General features: G+C 60.5%; 1 protein-coding gene and 1 non-coding gene across 2 annotated transcripts in view; both read right to left on the minus strand.

Annotated features, from left to right (window-relative positions):
- Cspg4 (chondroitin sulfate proteoglycan 4) overlaps positions 1-14641 on the minus strand; it is a 30724-nt gene extending 16083 nt beyond the window's left edge. Inside the window, exon 1 of the mRNA XM_004872058.3 lies at positions 14429-14641. Within this exon, the coding sequence (XP_004872115.2) occupies positions 14429-14516 (88 nt within the window). The 5' untranslated portion in view covers positions 14517-14641. The remainder of the gene's footprint in view (positions 1-14428) is intronic.
- Positions 14642-15811: 1170 nt separating this feature from the next.
- LOC147828342 (U6 spliceosomal RNA) lies at positions 15812-15915 on the minus strand. Its single transcript, XR_015450954.1, has one exon. It is a non-coding gene; the product is annotated as a U6 spliceosomal RNA (small nuclear RNA).
- Between the last annotated feature and the right edge of the window lie 51 nt (positions 15916-15966).

Raw genomic sequence — 15966 nt, forward strand, 5'->3', positions numbered from 1 at the left:
TCCATGTGGACTCCCGAGCACCCTGGATGTGCTGTGCTCCCCTGCCATAGTCAGCCAGGGCTGTGGAAGTGCCTGGCAGTGGCGCACAGACAGGCGGCCCCTATCCTTCCCCTCTCTCAGGCCATCTTCCAGCTGCTGGGGCAGGGCCAGGTCTGAGTCTGCCAAGAAGCAGGGCTCCGAGGTCAGGTGGAGACCAAGTGCAGCGTCAGGCCCAAGACGGCTTGGACTTCCTCATTCCCCGCTATTGCTTCCTGCTGCAGAGCTATTACCAGTCCCTGCAGGAAAGGGCAGATCCCGTCCCTTTTCCACCACAACCAAGGAGCCAGGGATGAGAATCCTAGAGTTCTTCCTTCTCAGGCCAAGCCCAAAGCTGGGAGGGACCGGGGGTCGCTGGGTACCCACAGGGCCTCCCCAGATTGCAGCCAGGGCTGGGCCAGCCTGGGGCAGGTAGACACTGGGGAAGGCTCCTTGGTACTTGTTCCTCCTTGTAAGATGCTTCTTCCTGCAGACAGCTTCCTGAAATCAGCCCCCTTGATCGCCAACATGCTGCCATGGTTCCTGGGTCTGTCCTTTTGCAGCGATTAGAACCCAGTATAATCCTGACTTTGCCTGGAGGTGGCAGGGGCTGGGGCAGACATAAGGGGACTCATCCCTGCCTGGTTCCTTGAAACCTCATGAGTGGTGGCACAGGCTGCTGGCCTTGGTCAGAACTATCTGGCCCTGGCTACATGCGTGCTGGTCCCCGGCCAGCCAAAGCCAGCTGACATCCGCTTGAGGCGGTGGCACGTGCCTTCCGTGCTCCAGAGGTGACTTCCGAGATGGAGCACTCTTCCCTTTTCCCAGGCTGGGCTGAAAGCTCCTGTGGCATCACCTTCTGCCGGGCTGAGGGAGACCCCAGCACATTGTCTGGGAGCTAAAGATACCAAGTAAGAACTTGAAACACCAGGGCAGGTGCAGCTTGTGGCCAGCCCACTTGGGCCAGTAGGGGGCAGACCAGGGACCTGCAGCTCGGGGGTACCTTTTCTTTTTCTTTTCTTTGGTACTGGGAATGCAACTCAGGACCTTGTGCTTTCGAGGCAGGCGGCGGTACCACTGAGCTAAATCCCCAGTTCTTTTCTTTTCCTTTTTTTTTTGGTACTGGGGATCGAACTCAGGTCCTTGTGCTTGCACAGCAGACGACAAAACCACTGAGCTAAATCCCTGGCCCTCCTTTTCTTTTTTGAGACAGGGTCTCACTATGTAGCCCAGGCTGGCCTCAAACTCTTGGTGATCCTCCTGCCTCAGCCTCCTATAGTGCTGGGATTATAGCCATGCGCCACCACACCCTGCCCAAGGTCATTATTTCTTAGGAGCAGACCACAGCATGCCCACGGTGGGTAGCGGGGAGCATGAACAGAAAATGGGGTGCCCTTGGAGAGCTGAATGGCCCATGGCAGCTGGCGAGAGCTGAGTGCTACATTTCCAGGGATTTGGGAGCCAGGTGATGTTGCCCACAGTGGGAAGTTTGCACTCTAGAGAGAGATGGACACGGCACACTGGGGCTCCCCCACCCCCAGGAAGCCTGTCGCTAACCACTGACCTGCCTGCCCCTGCAAGGAAGGCGCCTCTCCCTCCCCGCATATGCTCACACCCCAGGTGGGCGTCCCCTCTCCTGAGCATGGCTGGAGCCAGGTGTTGGGGCAGGCAGGAACCAGAGTTGCTGGCTGCTCTAACCACTGACCCGTCCGTTCCTCCCTGAGGGAGAAAGCAGAGGCCTGTTTGGCCTGAGTGGGGAGGGAGGCAGGAAACGAGGGGCTTTCCAAGAGAGCCGGGGTCTGAATGGACCCATTGAGGGGCTGCTTCCTGTGGGGCCAGGCAGGCCAGGCTCACACTGGTGGCCTTGTGCTGCGGAGCAAGCCAGGCAGCCCCAGTCCCCACACAGGCCCCTGAGCCTCACTGGCTGGGGTTTTGGAAACTCTGACAGTGCCGCTCCCTGCCTCCGTTCTCCTTCTGCTCCTCTTACCCACCCTGAGTGGACTAGAGTCGAAAGAGCCTAGAATCCCTGTCTTGGAGGTAGGGACAGTTGGAGTGGCCTTTGAATGGAGCGGGGACAGGATAAAGAAGTAACGAGCTGGGAGCCAATCCAGGAGGACTTCCTGGAGGAGGTGAGGGTGGCACAGAGGAAGAGGAATAGGCAGTCTCTGAGGCAGACAAGCGAGAGGCCAGCAGGGATACCTGGGCCCACCCATAGGTCCACCTGCCACCCCCTAGTAGCTCTGAATGCCTCGAAGTAGAGGGAAAAGCAGCCCAGGCCAAGCCAGGCCCAGGGGGACATGGGAGGGGATGGGCTGGATGAGGCCTGCTGCCAACTCTCCAGGATCAACAAGAACTGAAATTCATCAAGAGTCCAGTTTGGCCCTGCAGCGGCCGGGCAACTTCCCTCGGTGGGAGGAGAGAGCATGTAGTCTGGACCTCAGTGGCACCGTTCTGTGTAATGGGCCCTCTGTCTGGGGGTTTCGCCCTGGGGTCCCTACAGGGCCAAGGCGGTGCCCCACTGTGCAGGTACAGCGGGCTGAGGGCATGGGGTGCAGGGGGTAGGATGCTGCCAAGCCTCTGTCCTGGGTGGAACAGGATGCCCAGAACCGGGGATGGCGGGGGAAGATGTCCCTTGTGTGGGGCTGTCTGGCGCAGGTATGGGGTGTGTCTGGGGCTGTGTGTGTGTGTGTGTGTCTGCTGGGTGTGTTTCGGGTTTGTGTAAAGCTATGTTTGTGCACGTGTGTGTGGGTGGGCTGGGCGCTGCTGGGACAGAGCTTCGATTGTGCCCGGGCCTGTCCTGTGCGCTGCTGCTGCTGGGCTGGGCCAGCTCCATGAAAGGGGCTAAGTGTTCCTGGAGGTGCCCACCCCAGGTCTGCGGAGGTAGAGGAGTCCTCGGGCTCCTGCCCTTCCACCCATGACGGGGCATTGCTGTCTGGGCCCCCAGGCAGGGCGGCTCCGTCCTCCTTCCTGAGACCCCTCCCTGCGTGGCCTTGCAGCCCAGCCCAGGGTCCCCACAAGCCTCTCGGCAGGGAGTGGAGGTGCACCCTGGGGACTCCCAGGTGTGTGGGAATGGGGACCTGGTCCCAGGGCCCAGGAGCCCCAAGAGGGAGGCCGACTTCTTACGATGCCCGTCCTGTGCCATCACAAGCTGTGGGCAGTGCCTCCACCCTGGCTCCTGGCCGCCACAGACACCTTTTCCAGTTGGGGCTGCTGCAGACTGTCCTGCCAGAGTGCTCAGGACTCGGGGGAAGCCAGCTGTCTCTCCTGTTCCTGTCTCTGCCTTTCCTTCCCCTGGGCTTCCCCTGCCCCCTTCCCTGTCCTCCTGTCACCCTGTCACCCAGTCCTACGGCTGTCTAGAGACCCAGGCTCAGATCCTCACTGCCCTGCCTGGGCCCCCACTCCTGGGGTGCTGTGTTCCTGAACATCAGAGTTTTCTGCAGCCGAGGCTGTAGCAGGCCTGGGGAGAAGCACTGTGAGAAGAGCCCCAAACTCTGGCCAGGCACTTGCCTCCCCCACAGGACCCTGAGCCCCAGGGAGAGGTCCCTGGGTCCCTGCTCCCGCCACCTCCCTGGGTGCCTGGGCAGCTGGCATGTGTTATGGCTGCATTCCTGGGTGTCCCGGACGCCCGGCTTTATAAGGAAGAAAGTGGGAGGCAAGGCCACGGTAGGTCGGCTGTGGGGTACCCATGGCCTAGGGGGTGAGGCAGGGACAGGAGGGGACAGCAGTGGGGAAGCATGTTGATCATGCATTCATTCACGCATAACTGCCACTGTGTAGCACTGGGGATGTAAAGGAGAGGGTAAAGTATAGGAGCAGAGACCTGCCCACTTCCCAGACAGAACGCAGGGTGCAGAAGAGGCAAGGAAGGAGAGCAGAGCGGGGCTGAGGCAGTGAGTGAGGTGCACCCAGCTAGCTGGGGCTTTGGGGAGCTGGATTCTCCACGTGGCCCTGGTTTGGCACCTGGGGACAGGTCCTGTCTCAGGTCGGGCAGTGGGGTATGGCCAGGAGTCTCCAGCGGCCAGAGGGGATGAAAGGCTCTCTGTCTGCCTCCCTCGGTGTGTGGCAGTTCTGTGTGAGCCCTGAGGTCACCCAGCCTCGGACCCCAAGCCAGGTCCCCTCCTCTTTCTCCCCAGCCGGACTTTGGGGAGGAGGTATGGGGTGGACAGGCCTCAGCTCTGTGTGCCGCTCCAGCTTTCCAGCTGGGACATGAGGAGAAGCAGCCCATGGAGCCCCAGACCCTGCGTGTCCATGAGCAGCATCATGTAGGCACTGTGTGGAGGGGAGGTGGGGCCCACAGTCTGGCCTCTGGTTACCGAGCAGGAGCCAAGGGCCCCTTCCTGCCATGTCAGCCTCCACCCTGGGCCACTCAGCAAGGATGCCAGCCCCCTCGTAAACCCCTTCCCAGACCCCTGAGGCTCAGCAACCCCAAATCAAGCCAGCACCTTTCCCCAACTGTCACTCTGATGGCACCAAGGGGAAGGCTATAGGGACAGACTTCAGGTCAGATCAAAGGGACAATGCAGCCTGCCCCAGGGTGACACTGTGGTCACCAAGCCAAGGGCAACCAGCTCCCTGCCCTCCACAGTGGCTGCCTGGGAGCTGCCCTCACACCCACAGCCCCAGTGCTCACTGTTCTCTGCCATCTTTCACTCCTGGTTCCAGATGGGGTTCCTAAAACAGGGCCATCTCAGTGGTCAACTGCCTGAGCTTTGCTGCTGCTGGCCCCATAGGTGGCGAGTCTGAGCAACGGCAGATTGGCTCCAAGTCAGCAACCATCCCTCTTGGGACATAAGCCCTCCACCCCGGGGGCTGGGACACCAGGCCAGGTGCTCCAGGGCAGGTGGCTGCAGGAACAAACAGGACTGAGACCTCTGCTGGGGTCACGGTGCCCCCAACCCTCCTCACCCCGGGGGCCACAAGACCTATACCCCAGGTCCCTGACCTTCTGCTTGAAAGGTCACAGAGGCCAGGATTTGAGAGCAGCTTCCTCGGCTCTCACCTTGGCCTTCGGCTCAGGCCTTGGCCACTGGTCCTGGAGGAACCTACCCAAGGGCACATAGTGGAGAACACTTACCAACTGGGGGTCCCTCTGGAAGATGAGGCCCCTGGAGAGGGAAGGGGCGAGTGGGTGGGAGACGAGCCCTAGAGGGGTGGGGCCACACCCTGGGCTCCCAGCCATGTGTCCCAGCGCTGGGCACAGAGGAAGTACGAGGATTGGGAGGAAGCGGCCTCAATGGAGGCTTTGTGAAGCCTGAGCGGCGGGTGAGCAGGGTGGGGCTCTGTGGTGGGGCTGGAGGCCAGGAGGCTTCTTGCTGCCCTATAATTTTCCTCCTCGCCAGGAGACATGAGTTTCCAGGCCTCTGCCAGCCTCTCCCCTGCCACCCCAGGTCCTGGGGCGGTGGGACCTGCATCCTGATGGACCTGTGTGGCATGGACGGGGGGGGGGCACCCTCACCCAGCATGGGGCCATCCAGCTCCCAGCCCTAGCAGGTTCCATGGAGGCACCTCAGGGGAAACTGAGGTTCAGGGTGGGCAGTCTCTGTGCTAGGGCTTTCAGGGGAGCAGGGGCAGAACTGAGGGTTACAGTTCCTAAGCTGTGTGCTGTGGGTGCCAGCGAGATGTGTGTGACACAAGAGCACATGTGCCCCAGAGGTGTGTGACACAGGGAGGGAGATGGCTTCAGAGCATCCAAGGGTGGCGGTGAGGAGGGCTTGGGGTGCCCTCCTGCGGGAGGCTCAGGGCACCCAGGGAGGGATGAGAACCAGGCTGCCCGCTGGGCTGGAAGCCAGGGAGGCTGAGGCTGGGTTGGGCTGTACCTAGGCAGGAAGTGCTTTGCTCGCTGCATGGCCAGAGCAGCCTAAGGACAGGGCTTCCCGGTTGGTGGGCTGGGGCTGGGGACAGTGAGTGTGCAAGTTGAAGGGGGTCAATGACTGCAGTCTGGATGGTGCTGGGCCTGGAGCCTGGAGCCCAGCTAGAGCGCAGCAGCCTGGAAGAGACACCACCTCTTCCTTGGTTCCCTGTCCCACACTTAGGGATCGGGATTGGGGTGGGAGACACCGGCAGAGTCCCACCGATACCCACAAAGTGTTCTCTGTCTGTCTCTCTCCCTTTCCTTCTCTCTACTCAGAGACATGTGCACCCACATCCTCTGGCCTCAGTTTCCCCAGTGATGAAAGGGAACCGAAATTTGGAGGCTGGTCCACACCTGGAAGTGGCTGGTAGAAAAGTGTGGTCACAGCTGGGGATGGTGTGCACATCTATAACCCTAGCTGCTCAGGAGGCTGAGGCAGGAGGATGGAAGGTTCAAGGGCAACCCAGGCAACTTAGTGAGACCCTGTCTCAAAAAAAAAAAAAAAAAAAAAATTAAAAAGGCTGGAGAGGGGCCGGGGATTTAGCTCAGTGGTTCTGCTGCCTGCCTTGCAAGTGCAAGGACCCGAGTTCGATCCCCGGTACCAAAAAAAAAAATGGCTGGGGATGTAGTTAAGAGGTAGAGTACTCCTGGGTCTGACCCCCAGTGCCAACCCCTCCGAAGAAAGGTCACTGCAGTGGGTACAAGGGGCCACTCTGGTCCAAAAGGCCATGGGTGTGGCCAGGTGGAAGCTCTTTTTGGTGCTGAAATCAAATCCAGGGCCTGGTTCATACTAAGCATGCTGTCCCTCACCGGCAGGAAGCTATAAAGGACAGGACCCCGGGCTTATGTCCCCTGCCCCAGGCACTGGTCATCCCAAGGCCAGGACGCTGCTGACAGAGGAAGCATCAATACCCAAGGGCGGGAAAGGACCAGACAGAAGCGGTGGTCTTCTCTCAGCGGGGGGAGGGGGCATCTTAGGCCTCCCACCGGCACAGCACGCCCCCAGCGCCTCTTGGCCCAGCTGTCCTCCCCAGTCGCAGGCACAGCCTCCTTGCCTAGGCACTTGCCTCTCTGACTCCAGTGCCAGCCCTCAGGCTGCACCCACGGCTAACACCTCCCAGGCCTCGAGGCCAGGACCCCACAGGAACCCCGGCCCCTCCCCCACTGCCAGGCGCACTCAGGTTGTCCCTCCCCGCCTGCTCACCACCCACAAGGGCCCAATCTTCTGCCCTGGATCCTCTCCTCCTCCCTCCCCAAGGCCCCCATCCTCCTGCATCTCCTTCTCCCTAGCCTTAGTGCCATCCTGAAGGCAGATGGCCAGTGTCCTCCACCTCAAGAACCTCCTGCTGCCCGATGCCAGCAGCAGCCGCAGTTAACCTAAACTGGTCGCTCTGCCATCCTGCCCAGTCAAGGCGCTCTCGGTGACTCCCCACTGCCCTGAGCTCACGGCCCAGGATAGAAGGGCCCAGGTGACCCTGCTCTGCCATCCATCCCAGGGACCACCCCCCACACACCTTGGCCACGCTAGGCACTCTGACCCCAAACTCTCTTTGTCTTCCCTCCCAGTGATGCCCATGGTCCTTTCTGCAGGAGAAGCCCCCCCATCCCCGCTGCCCAGGCTAACGCTCTGAGTCTTTGTGCAGGGAAGGGAGATAGGAGAAAGAAGGGGGCCCCAGCAGGGTGGACTTGGGAGCCACCTGGCCCTCATCTGGCCTGGCTCTGGTCTCCTGCTTGGCCTCACAGCCTTCTGGGGCCCCGGTGTGCAGAGGCAGGGGCTGGACATGGTGGCCAGGCAGGGTGGGGACTGGCCAGACAGGGAATGCTTCTCTGGGCCTGTGGTGATGAGTTTAGTGCTTGTTTTTAAAGAAAATACTCTGAACCCCTATTTATAGCCAGAGGCCCTTGCCACAGCTGAGGCTGGGTTTGAGGTTGTGCAGACCCCACTTGCAGGGCCGGGTGGCTGTTCCCAGGCCTCCTGTCTCCATCCCCCCAGAAGTGCTTGTGGGGTCCTGGCACCCTGGGACAGGAAGTAGCTGGGACTGGACCTGGGGGAGGGGATGGAAAATTTCTCTCTGATCAGTCCCTGGGGCCCAGAGTCCCATGTGGGAATGGGTGGAGGTGGGGTCTGTGGTGTCTACAGAGAAGGGCTGGTGAGGGTGGGGGCGCCAGCCACAGAGGAGAGCTTTCGGCTGCCACAGCACTGAAGGAAGAAGACAGAAACCAAGAGCAGGAGCAGAGGCAGGGGAGACAGAGACAGAGATAGGAGAAACGGTGGCAGGGGGAGAAGGGTGGGGAGGGATGAGATGGACAGAGGGGGAGACAGGAGGGGGACAGGGATGGGACACGGATGGAGCCCTGTCCTGGGCTCTAGGCAGGTGGCAGAGCCCAAGTTGGATCCAGGTGGACGAGGGCAGGAATCAGCCTCTCTGATTCAACCCAAGTCCTTGGGTCTTCAACCCAAGGCCAGGCCTTGCCCACTGTAGCCCAGAGCCCACCTGGAGCCCTGTGTGCCTGCAGTCTTGTGAAATGTAGGCAGAGCCCACGCACACAGACACTGCCACCAAGATTCCTAAACGACTGTTCTGGACCTGGGCAGGGCACAGCCAGCACGCAAGGAGACAGCTCCGGGCTCAGCTTGCCGAAGTGGCGTCCCCAGCCTGGGAGGCTGCACATTGAGGCCTGGCCAGGGTCACACCTGCTGTGGCCCCTGCATATCCCCTTCCCTGGCCATGCCTTTTAGGGGCCGTAGTGACAGCGGTTCAGTGTATGTGTCATGGAGCCAGAGCTACCACAGTGACTCAGACTGTTAAAAAAGGAGCAGCTCAGGGGGAGTGGTGACTCAACTGGCTCTGGAGGGCTGGGTGGGTCCGGTGGGCACTGGATGGGGTGGTCTGGGTCTATTTTTGGCTGGGTGGGGCCAGGCCAGGGGGAGGAAGACAGGAGCGGGGGTGGGGAGGAAGGCCCTGGGTCAGTGCCAACCAAGGGAAATGGCTTCCCACTGTCAGGAAGCTCAGGCGGCACAGCTGCTTCTCAGCCCATCGAGGACTGGCCTGCCCTGCTGTGTGGCCCAGACAGGCAGCAAAGCCTTCGTCCTGTTCTCAAGAGAGAGCAGGATCTCAGAGCCCTGAGAGCGCCAGGGATGCCCAGAGTCACAGAGCAGGGCCAGTCCCAGCATCTCCCCTGCCCCAGGGTGCTGCAGGACCCAGGCCTCATCTTGGTGCCACTCGGGAGGGCCCAGCTGGGGTCCAGATGGGTGGCCAGCAGCACAGGAGCTGCAGATGTCGGGAGACAAAACCTCGGCCAGGGGCAGACGCCTGGATTCCATTAGCAAACATCCGGGGAGCTGGCTCCTCGCCCTGCCCAGGTCCACAGAGAAGCCATCGGATGTGGGTGAAGGAAAGGGATGTATCCTGGGCCCCGGGCTCTTATCCAGTGGCCCCCCAGCTGTCCCTGCTCATCCCCTCGGTGGTCATTTATGGTACTCAGCCTCCACCACCTCCTCGACTCAGATCTTAAATGCATCCACGGGACTCTTACTCCTCTCTCCGCCCACCTGTTCTGGGGATAGGGTCTAAATTCCATTTGGAGTCCAGCCCCAAGCTCCCTGACTCCATGCTTGTGACTACCATGTGCCTGGCCTCCTGCCTGGCTTCCTGGTGAAGGCGCAGAGCAGGGTGCGGTGGGGGCTGTGTCAAGACCCAGGGCTGAAAGGGAGCTCATGCCAGACACTCCAAAAAGGGTGAGTTGTTCTTTCCCTGGCTGGGCCGAGGCTGCCTAGCTGCTGGCCTCTCTGCAGGAGAGCAGCCTGGCCTGGGCCCTGAGCTGCACCCGGCCAAAGGCTGGGAGGGGCGGGTGTCGTGGGAATCAGTGTCCCAGGACCCTGATATTTATAGCTGCCCCTCCAGACGTGCAGGCGGTTCTTAGGTGGGAACGGAAGTAACTCTCCTCTCCCCATCCCTTCTGGTCCCCAGAGAGCAGCCGGCCTGGCCCGAGGCCTGAGGCCCTGCTGTCTGTGGGGCCTGACTGTATCCTGAGCTGAGGTTTGCGCAGCGTGGCTGGCTCAGGTGCTGGATCCCCGCTGGGTGTCAGACTGATCGAGGTCATCCTGCCCTGGATGCGGAGAGCAGGCAAATGGGGAGACCGAGACAGGGCCTGCGAGAGAGGCAGAGGCCCTGGTCTCAGAGCCACGTGTGGTCAGGGAGGCTGGAGTGAGCCACACACTGGGGGAAGGGAAGGCCAGGGGCTGACAGCACCTGGGACACAGGGAAGGGTGCTAGGGTCACAGGTGACATCGATGGCCCAGGATGCAGAGGCTGAGACACTGGGTAGAGGGGGCCACAGAACAGCGAGGGTGTGGTGGGGCCTGCAGCAGTGAGGGTGTGGGCTGGGAGGGGCCCAGGGCCTGGTCCTGGCTGCAGGGAAGCTGGGTCATGGCTGCTCGGAGCCCCAGCTCCTGACTGTGCCTCGGGGAGGACATCACTGAGGACACTTCATGTCCATCTCTTGACTAGGACTCCTTGAACCAAGAAGCTTTCAATTTTTTTTTCATAAATTTTTTTTTACATAAACCCAACACATACTCTGGAAGCTGCTCTTCATGAATTGGGGTGCGGCAGGCGCCCCTGCCCCAGGCTCGGCTGCGTCTGGGTGGGTACAGGTGTGAGCCTTGGGGCTCCTGGAGGCAGAGTGTGAAGCCGTAGTGATGTCCACGGCCTTTGGTGGGCCCAGCCCTATGCCCAGCAGCACCCTAGAGGAAGCTGATCGGATTGTAGCCCTTGGAGCAGCTGGTCCTGCCGGCAAGGCACCCATAACCGGGAACAAGGACAAAGGTCAAAGAGGCCCAGCGTCCATGCTGCTAAGGGTGCTCTGACTTCTGGGCATGCAGCCACCCCTCTCTGAGCCCCGTTTCCCTCTAAACTATGGGGTGGGGTGGGGGTCTTTTCTGTAAGGGCTGGGAGGGAGGCAGCCTCTGTGATGCACCAAAACTGTCCCTGCACGGGCATGGCTGGCAGCCTGTCAAATGCAGACCAGAGCCAGCCAGGCATGGGCAAGCACAGAGCGGGAAGAAGAAATGGTCAACAGGACAGGCACTGTCCCTGGCCTGGACTCCCCATGCTACCTCCAGAGTGCGGCAACCCACATCTGGGCCTAATGTGCTCCATTTGCTGCCCAGCAGGAGGGGCTTTCTGGAAGGGCTTCCTTGTGAGCCAGTGGGGAAGCTTTGGAGAGGCAGGGGATCCTGGCTGCAGGGACATGGGGTCAGAGACAGATGTCTGGGAGGCTTGGGAAGCTGTCTCTCTCTTCTCTGGAGAGGCCCGAAGATGCTGAGGACCTAAGAGCACTGTGGCCTGTGCCCAGTGAGTGGGCTGAGATGGGTCCCGCCTCTCCCTGATCCTGTTTCCTAATCTGCAAATCATCTTTTGACTTGCTTGCTGGGAGTCGCAGGACAGCAAGCCCAGTGCCCCCATGGGTGTTTCTAGAGGCCACCTGAGCAAAGTGGTGGTGGTGGGGAGGAACCCCAACCCCAGGGAGGATGCAGGCACCACACTGTCCACACAAGCACTGCTCCTTCCAGGTCGACTTTCGAAAATTCAGGACTGGTGAGGACACAGCCAGTGTGATCCTCACCTTGACCTGGAGGAGGGGTGTGGGAGCTGAGCGAGAAGCACGGGGAGAGAGGGGCCACGTTCGACCCCACCCCGTTCTCACTGCCCACCGTGCCCCAGTGCCAGCCAGCCCAGGCTGCCGATGGGTGCCTGGAGAGGGAGGCAGCAGCCTCTGAGGTCCTGGTCCCAGCCAGAAGGCATGGTGCATGAGTGGCTGTGCCTGAGGTCTGTGTGCAAGTGCATTTATTTGCACCCACATCTGCGTGCCAGGGAGCTTAGTCTGGGGGCTTTTTCCAACCGCGGCACGCCTCTGGGCAGCATGCCCCAGTCCCCAGTATCCATAGCTGCTGGGTCCTCACCTCCTCCTCCCCATCAGGTGGCTGCGGCACTGAAAGCCCTACTTGTCCTTCAGCTGGAGCTTTGGGAGTAGTCAGTTATCCTTGGCCTGGAACAGTTTCCTGAGTCTGGGTGGGCTGGGCCATGGGTCTGACCCCTGACCTGCTGGAAGCCTGGGGCAGCAAGGGGCACGCACCCAAGGCTCCCAGGCTGTCTCCAAGGCGTCCTCAGCACTGCGATCCCCTGAACCATCCTCCAGACAGTGGGGTCTGCCCTGGTTCAGCTTCTTGACCTGGTGTCCTGGGCCTTGATCTCTAAGACTCTCCTTCAGCTCAGCCCCATCTGGGTGGCACGGAACTCCCTGGCAGGCTGCTGACATGGGTCTCGCCTCAGCCCCGCAGGGTCTGCTTTTCAGTCAGCCAGACCAGAGGTGTGGGGACCACTGTCCCTGGGCACCCTGCTCATTGTGACCTCCTCCCCTCTTTTTTCTTTTCTTTTTCAAACAGGAGCTTACTATGTTGCCCAGGCTAGTTTGAAATTTCTGTGCTGATGTGATCCTCTCCCTCAGCCTCCCAATCAGCAGGAACTACACGTGTGCTACATCCAGCTCACACCCATCCTGTCCCTGTGCTTGTTCATTTGTGGGGGCTGCGCATGGCTGGGTACTGCATTTATCGTCCACATGTCACATAAGGCCAGGCTCTGTGTGGGTGCTGGGGTTCCCTGTGGGGCTTAGCCCACCCAGCTCCCTCTGTAGGACTCAGTTTCCCTATCCGCACAGCGGGGAGGTTGGCCTGCGTGGTTCCCAAGGTGCTGACTGTGCTGGCCCATGACTGAGGTGCTCTGGCATGGAGTCTCCCAGGTGCTTTGTTCAGGGACCAGGGGACCCCAAGACTTGGGGGCTGAGGGTGGGCTGCTCCTGTGGCAGAAATGGGGACTGGGGGCTGCGCCAGGCGTGGTGACAGAGATGAGCTTGTCTGCCAGGCACAGGGGAAAACGCCAGCCCTTTCCCCCCTCCTCATTTCCAAATCCTTCTAAGGTCAGGGCTGGCTTCATGCTCTGAACCTCACAGACGCTGTGCTGAGCTCCTGCCCTAAGACCGCTGTGGGCTCCCCACTGCCAGCCGGGCACATCCTGCCATTTAAGGTCCTAGTGCCCCAGCCCAGGGCTCTCCCTGGCCCATGCTCGAAATACTTTCCAATCTCAGCACCCTCTGCCTGCCTACACCCACCCTGCCGAGGCTGAGTGCCGCCTGGGTGCCAAATCCTGTCCTATCCATCATGTTTTGGCTCAAGGGCCGACCTTGGTCCACCTGAGCTTGCTCCTGATTTCAGTTCTTTGGATCCATAATCAGGAATCACTGTTTGAGTTTTATCTGCTTTTCTTCCTCTGGAATAAGTCCAAATGCAGCCCATCCATCCCCTCGATTCCTCCTTGCCCAGCACAGTGTCCACAGGATATGGGGGCCGGGGAAGTTGGCGGGATCTCTTTCAGCAGGAGGCTGAGGCTGAGCTAACCCTGACCATCCCCGTCTCCATGGACACCCCTTCCCTAGCTCTGGAGTCCACCCCTTGCCCAGGTTCCAAGACCTGGCAGTAGGAATGGGGAGCTGGGTACCCAGCCCTGACTCATCCCCTCCTGGGCACCCCAGGATACCCTGTTTTGGAGCTGGCTTCCCTCTCTGATGGGAGCAGGGTGTGGCCTGGGCCCCTGGCAGGGAGACTCAGGTCCTTCCTTTTGGGAATGGTCCCAAGGAGCAGGCTGAAGCCCTGATTCACACAGGGCAGGAATGACAGACAGGCCTTCTCCCGCAGATCCATGACTAGACCGTGCCTGCCTCCCCAAAGGAAGAACGATGTAACACTGGGATTCCTGGCGCCTTGACAGAGAGGCCCAGCACCTCTCAGAGGGCAAACTCTCATTCCATCTCTGCTGGGGTCGGGCTCCAGGGCTGGGGACAGGGAGGCACGGCAGGGGTGGCTTGGGCTCTCTGAGGGATGAAGGGTGTCTGAGGGGCCCCAGCCCTGCTCCAGGGAGGCTGCGGATTGGGTGGTCCTGTATGTCACCAACCTGGTTTCCTGGGGAGGAGAGGGAAGGGAGGGAGCCAGGCCCCCTGGAAACATGGTGGGGAGCAGAGGGTGCTGGGGACAGGGGGTGCGGGAGGTGGAGGTCCAGGTGTGTCAACGACACCTGGGTGGGGCAGGGTGGCGTCCTGTCCATCCCCACCTCACAGCGCCCCCATTCGTGTCTGGTGGCCACTTCTCACTGTTGCTGGGTGCCCTTTGGCCCTGAGCCTGCCTGGCAAACAGCCTGAGGAGACTGGGTGCCCAGTGGGTGGGTGCCCAGGAGAGTGGGAGGGCAGGGCCATGCCCCAGGGTGCTGACTCTTGGGCCCCATCACCCAGGTTGGACACCCCAATAACTGGTACCCTGCAATCCTGGATTCAGAGCCTTCGAGAGTCCCTTCCTGTCCACCCCAGGGAGGATCCTGGAGACGGCTCCTGGAGCAAAGGACGCACAGCCCCCTCAGACCCATCTGGGTGACCCCCTGCGCCATTCTCTCCATCTGGGGATCATTCAGACCTCCCCCAGGCTGGGTCGGGTCTCAGTCCTTCACTCACCTGCAGATGCGGGTCCAGCCAGCAGCGCCCAAGTGAGAGCCAAGGCCAGGGCGGGCACAGAGCGCGGGGCCCACGGGCTGGGGTGCATCGCGGCAGCTCGGGGACTTGGGACGGGAGAGGACTTGGGACAGGAGTGCGCTCAGGGCCGGCGCACACTGAGCTGGGGCGGGGAGGCAAGGACCCAGCTTGGTGCGGTGGGGGCGGGGGCTTGGGCTCCCAGTCTGCACCCACCCCCGACCTTCTTAAAGGGCCCGTCCTGCGCCGCTCCAGGGCCAGGCCCCACCCTGGAAACCTGGGACAAGGTCCCAACAGGGTCCAGACTTCTGAGCACCTCGCCCCGCTTCTGGGACCTCCTGACCCCTCTGGGAGGAGCCTGAGCTGGGCCGGGTCTCACTTCCCTCCTTTCTGCCCTAGCAGGGACTAGGAGGTAGTGTGGGGGTCTCCACACACTCCAAGCCTAGAGAGGAAGCCAGCTTTGCCTCTGATCCCCCAGGGACCCCATTTTGCAGAGGCACTCATGTAACCACTACCATTTGAGTAGTGGTCACAAGGCCCTCAGTGTGTCCAGTCCACCAAGAGAGATGTCTAGACTCCCCACAGGGCATCATTTGCCCCCCACGTCCTCCTGCAAGGTGAGTGGGCACCCCTCACAGCCCCCATGTATGGAGGAGGGGTGTGGCTCCGAGGGGAAGAGGTCCTTACTGAGGTGGGAGAAGGAGAGCACAGGGCAGAATCGGCTGTCCAGAAGGGGCTCCTCCTGAAGTCTGGCCCTGGATTTAGCTCCTACCTAACTGCTAACTGCTCCAGGCCTTCTCCTGGCACCCGCCCAGCAGCAACTTCTCTGCCTGGTCTGAGCAGGACTTGGAGAAAGGGCAATATTATTATCCTGGAGTTTCCAGTGCCTGGAGCTCTGCCTGCTTTCTGCCTGGCTCCAGTATCTGCGCTGCCTGGCCTCAGTTTCTTTGAGAGAGAAGGGATGGAAGAGCATTCCTGATCTCTCCTGGTTTCACCACTCAGATCCTCTGGGCCACTCCACCCCATTCACCTCGCACCCCCTCCCTACCCCCTCCTGGGCCCAGCCACAATCCTGCAGGCTGTGCGGCACTTCACAGTTTGCAACAAACTGAGCCCCATTTTGCAGATAAAGAAACTGAGGCAGAGAAAGCAAGGACTTGGGCCAAAACAGACCTGAGTTCACCTCCCACTTCTCCCACTTGGCTGCCTGATCTTAAACAGGTCCTTTTGTCTCTTGTGTCTCAGTTTCCTTATTTGTAAAACTGGGTTTTTGAAGATAAAATGCTTTAAGGTTCCTCAAGTGCCTGGCATACAGTCGGTGCTCAGCAAAACACTCTTGTCTTTTAGTTTATTTATCTATTTTTTTGTTTTAATATAGGATGCTTCACAAATTTTCATGTCAAACTTGGGCAGAGCCATGCTAATATCCACTGTATCATTCCAATTTTAGTACACGCACTAAAGAGTCTTGCTGTATAGTCCAGGCCACGCCCAAACTCACAGTCCTCCTGCCTCAGCCTTCT

Source organism: Heterocephalus glaber, unplaced genomic scaffold (assembly GCF_053883595.1).
Source record: "Heterocephalus glaber isolate CG9 unplaced genomic scaffold, H.glaber_assembly_v1.0 deba00001140, whole genome shotgun sequence".
NCBI lineage: Eukaryota > Metazoa > Chordata > Mammalia > Rodentia > Bathyergidae > Heterocephalus > Heterocephalus glaber.